General features: G+C 39.0%; 1 protein-coding gene across 1 annotated transcript; it reads left to right on the top strand.

The window, feature by feature from the left end:
- The first annotated feature begins 3,541 nt into the window (after positions 1-3,541).
- On the top strand, positions 3,542-5,292 carry LOC308085438 (galectin-9-like). The gene is made up of 4 exons (XM_080428592.1): positions 3,542-3,683; positions 4,090-4,175; positions 4,578-4,731; positions 4,882-5,292. The coding sequence occupies exons 1-4, from the start codon at positions 3,672-3,674 to the stop codon at positions 5,023-5,025; spliced, it is 396 nt and encodes a 131-aa protein (XP_080284718.1). The 5' UTR covers positions 3,542-3,671; the 3' UTR covers positions 5,026-5,292.

Below are 5,292 nucleotides of genomic sequence, written 5' to 3'. Positions count from 1 at the left end.
TGGCCAACTTTTGCTGTCAATCACAGAACGATGAGCGACGTTGCCATGTCCAGGTTTTGTAAGCGTGAAGTGGGTGTGAATTGGTTAGAGAAAGTGCGGCGACGCATGCGCAGTGCGCAGCTTTGTGTTTTTTCATGAAGCTGGTTGCTTGTTGCTCGCGCACGATCTGGCAACAGCGGGTTTTTTTGTCCTGAGTACCTTTGCCCTTTCAGCGACACAATCGGATTGTAAGGTAGATGCAAATGAGATTTCCGGAGGGAGGGGGGTTTACCAGGCTAGGTTTTCCCCACCGTCGGTGTGTAAATATGTGAACCACTTCCTGATTGGCAAATGTAGTTGCTTCCTTGACACGCAACCTCCTTCACTAATCTATTGTTTGTTTTTTTTCACCTCAAAGACGCAGAGTATGACTTACTTATCCTTGTCCTTTCCAATTATCCACATTATCCAGGGGTCGTCAACATGTCTGTACATGTACATTCATGAGACTGTCGTCTATGTCCGTGGCAAATATTTCAGTTTGAGAAAAAATATAAAGGAAAACTTTTTTTTTTCATACATGTTTTATTTATTTTCCATAATAATGTAAATAGAAAACATGTATACTTAAATACACCTGATCCAATCTTTTCTGAATTAATTTGGTTAATTGGAAAGTGTCGGTATGAGTATAACAATGCATGATTAGCCTAATAGGTTGCACCTGCAGTCCTGCGCGCGTGCGTAACACAAAGTGTCCGGGTTAGGTGAGGTGAGACAACAATCCACCAGATTGATTGCTAATAGCTGTCTTAATTTGTTCAAAAGGAATGCAAAAGTGAACGCCATCTCTCTGATTCAGAAATAGTGAACTTTAACACCACGTTAATTCATTATGCAAAGCGGCTACGTGCATTACAAACAAGATTCCCAGAGAGAGAGCTGGTCAGATGCTCTTTCTTGATCCACTCAACCCCCAAGCCACGGGAAACAGATATAACAAACATTGCGCAAAGGTTCTCAAAACACACGTCTGTTCCTGAACTGCTGTCCCAGTACCCAGTCTATTGTGAAGATGATGGCATAAAGACTTTATTCCTGTCTGAGAGATGCAACAGTGACATTGTGAAGTTCTGGTGTCATCTGTTTGAGGACAGCAAGGAGTACAGTGAATTGAGCAAACTGGCAATAGGCCTACTGCTGCTCACGTTAAGCGCGTACACCTGCAGCTGCGAGAGGGGTTTCAGTCATATCATGGATGGAATTAAATCCCAAACACAGAATAGACTTGGACCATGCCATATCGATGCCTGCCTCAGGATTGCTACCTGCCAGTGCACAGTGGCTGACTTCCCAGTCTCCAAGTTCTCTTCATAATGTAGGATAATAAGGTAGGACACTGATTTTATTAAAACGTAAATTTAAAGATGTGTAAATGTGCCTTAAATGTGCGCTATAGTAGCCTAGACCTATTAATGTCGCTGTTCAATGTAGACTATGTAATTCAGAACCATGGCCAGCGCTATTGTGACCAAGGGGTGCGCGAGCCGCATGCGACACAGACAGACAGACAGACAGACAGAACACATCGGTTTCTTAGCTAATTTTCATCCATTCTCCCCCCATTAAATCAATTTACAGACAAGAAGAGCAACGGGAGAAAGGGAGAGGGGGAGAGAGAGAGAGCAAGAGAGAGAGACAGAGAGAGAGAGCAGGTCACCACTCACTGTGAAGAGGGCACATAGGTGGGTGGTGAACTTTTGCTGGCCAATTCTTTCAGATTGATCTCGAATCATCCTTCAATTCACACCTGGTCTGAGATCATCTCTCTAAGTTGGAAAAAGCGAAAAATGCAGTAATTTCCTGGTTTGTATTAATGAATTGTTTATGCAAATTATGCTAATGAGGAGAGGTTGCACGATGGTAATAGATTCATTTCTGGACATCACAAACATGGACTTAGTATCTTGGATTACTCTTCTAAGTTAATTAGAAGCAAGATTATAGCGATTTCAATTTTTTGGCCAATAATTAGCTAATTATGAAACTTACGCAAACTAAACGCAACAGAAGAAAATGGAGATATCATTATTTGACTTTCTAAGAACCCCAAGAATCAAAATATACCACTAAACAAAGATAAATAAGTGACAATTAGGACCACCACAATTGGATGGATAGGCCCCTGATAAGTAGGTGTGGGCCGATGTTATGACCAGGAGTACTTTTTTACTAGAATATAATGTTGGAATGGATTCAGGAGCCCCAATTTCCATTTATGTTTTGCCCAGGCCCTCCGGATACCCCAACTTTGTTTGACTCCCGCGAAGATTCCCATGGGAGTTGGGCTGGAACAAATTGAGAGTGTAGTGAATTTTAGAGATATTTGTCGGGACACGCAGCTTGAAATCAGGACAAAACCCTGGAGAGAGAGAGAGAGAGAGAGAGAGAGAGAGAGAGAGAGAGAGAGAGAGAGAGAGAGAGAGAGGAGAGAGAGAGAGAGAGAGAGAGAGAGAGAGAGAGAGAGAGAGAGAGAGAGAGAGAGAGAGAGAGAGAGAGAGAGAGAGAGAGAGAGAGAGAGAGAGAAGAGAGAGAGAGAGAGAGAGAGAGAGAGAGAGAGAGAGATGAGAGAGAGAGAGAGAGAGAGAGAGAGAGAGAGATGCAACGTTTTCATGGTGTGGTTTTTACTTATCCATTGAACGTTTTCTAATAATTACCTTTTAGTTTTCTTCCTTGTGCCTCAAATGCTACTTTACTTTTTGGTTAATTATTTCCTCATGTCTTAAATATTTCCCCCCCTCAAATAAAGCTCAGTATAACTTATTTATCGGTGCAATTTTCGTTATCTTTTCCAACAGTTATATAAGACCAGTTATAACTGTTTATTATTTTTATAGGAAAACAGCTATACAGTAGCACAACAGTATGCACTAGTTAAAAAAATAATATATGTATTTCCCACATAAATACACCATATACACATTTTTATAGACTAGGAAAATGTGATTGCACTATAATCCAGGAGAAAGCTTTAGGTTATTTGACTCAGGCTCCAGTTTACAGTTAAATGTTAAAATACTTTTCATGTATTGCAACTATCTAGAAATGTAACTAATTCAGGCAACAGTAATTGTTACTGATAATCAGTACAAAAAAGTTCTGTGTTTCAGAAATGACTAGTTATTTTTGGCTGTGATGCAATTCGGTTACATTTGATTACATATTAATCTGAATAATAGCATGCAAAAAGAAAAGCACAAAATCTGACCAGACTGAGGTCACTAACTATACTGCACATTAGTCACAGTATCCATTCAGACAGTAGTAGACCATACATTAGACTTAACAGTATTAGACATTAAACAGTATTAGACACAACATACTGTACATGCATACAGTAGAACGTTACTTATTGTTATTTATTTGGTCCTATTTATGGACACATGACACACATGAAACCATTCCAGGATGATGTATGATATATGCACCAACACTGTCTCACCAGGGTGACACAGCATTAACCATTAGGGCTGTCTCTCAAGGTGTTCTCAAGCAGGTTGGAGGGAATGGTGCCAACAGGAATGGTTTACACCCCTAGATTACAATATAAATAGAAGAGTGAACTGTAGCCTGTACCCATCTCTCAAGATTACTGCATCAGTTCACCAAGAATTTAACTCTACTCTGCGAGAATGTCTGCATATGTAAGTATTCTGAATTATTCCAATATTATAATATAATACTATAATTTATACTGTTAATTGTTACATAGATAACAAATATTTTCTTGGTCTGTCATTGATTGTGTGTAGGTCATAATCTGGTTAATGTAATGGTACAAATACATACACAATTACACATCATATTAATAGTCTTCAGTATCTAATAATGTACTTTTTTGAAAATTATTTTAGACTACAGAATTTGGGTTAACTACCCCCAGGGGAATAACTTTGACTTTACGATTGTCCGTCCGTCTGTCTGTCTGTCTGTCTGTCTGTCTGTCTGTCCGTCCATATATAGCCTACACACATACATACATACACATACATACAATGCAATTACTGAATAAATTGCATTATTAATATTTTATTCCTCATCTGCCCTTAGCCCATGCCAGTTAAAGTTCCACTGGATGGAAGCAGCGACGGCGACACCATCAAGATCAGTGGCACAGTGAAACGTGCGGCTGTGAGGTGCATAGAGCATGACATTATTAATACTAGCTTATATTTGCAATATGATATGGCTGTACGTTTGTTTGTTTGTTTGTCAAAGGGAATATAGATAGCTGACCATTTTATTTCCCAGAGACTAGCAGTATTTTTACTTTCCTAGATTAGAACCTACTTAAACCCTTTACTTGGTTTAGGGCTCAGGGCTCTATACCAGTGACTTTTCTGTTTTTGTTCTATATCTTCGCTGAGAATAACCAATCGCGTTGTGATGCGTTGTGAGCTTGTAGATTATATGGATGAACTCATAATTAAGATGTATATGATCCCTTGTGTTAGGACTTCTTATCTGCAATAAGTGACATGTATGATGATAAACTCATCATGGTGGGAGAAAGTCTGTTAACCTCATTTTCATTTTAGCTTCACAGTTCAAATTGATTGCCTCAAAGGGGTCGCATTTCAAATGAAAGCGGATTTTACCAAGAATGAGGTGATATGCAACAGTTGCTTGAACGGGAAGATGGGACCAAAAGAGATTCATCCAAATCCCTTCAAACAAGGAAACCAATTTGAGGTACTGTATAGCTTTTTTCCCCACATAGTTAATCGGTAAATACTTGCAAGGCCTTAGATGTAACCCTATTTATCCTGGTCATTGCAGTAGTGAGAAATTGAGAATGCTTGTTTTCAGTCCCTAAAATTCATACCAAGATGTTTGTTTTAGATGACCATTATTGCCGAAACTCAGCTGTACAACATCCTGGTCAACGGTAGAGAAGCATTCAGCTTCACCTACCGCTGCAAAGACCTGATCAACTTCCTGCAGGTGACTGATGATTTGGAGCCTATGGTGACTATTACGATGTAATGATGAATACAGATGGAGCCAAAGGCCAAACATGTCAACTAATAGATTAGACTATATAGTCTTCTATATGATGCAAATGTTTGGATAATAAAGCTTTCGTTATCCTATACATTTTCTATGAATGATTGCTTTAATTGTTGTGCAATAGGAACACTGTGTAAAAATCTATTATCACAAGGATAATTATAATGTCTGGAAAAACTAAATTAAAGCATGGACGTCTATAATGTGAATAATAAATGTCTTTCTTACCTTATCAAACCACAA

The sequence above is a fragment of the Gymnoscopelus braueri genome (assembly GCF_963280865.1).
Source record: "Gymnoscopelus braueri genome assembly, chromosome: 5".
NCBI lineage: Eukaryota > Metazoa > Chordata > Actinopteri > Myctophiformes > Myctophidae > Gymnoscopelus > Gymnoscopelus braueri.
The sequence above is the reverse complement of the archived record's forward strand: the minus strand, read 5'-3'. Positions and strand labels throughout refer to the sequence as shown.

Bases quoted from the DNA above. Each gene is read 5' to 3' on its own strand.
- LOC308085438 (XM_080428592.1), top strand. The intron at 4,176-4,577 runs GTGCATAGAGCA...TTTTCATTTTAG, and splicing joins GTGAAACGTGCGGCTGTGAG to CTTCACAGTTCAAATTGATT. The intron at 4,732-4,881 runs GTACTGTATAGC...TGTTTGTTTTAG, and splicing joins AACAAGGAAACCAATTTGAG to ATGACCATTATTGCCGAAAC.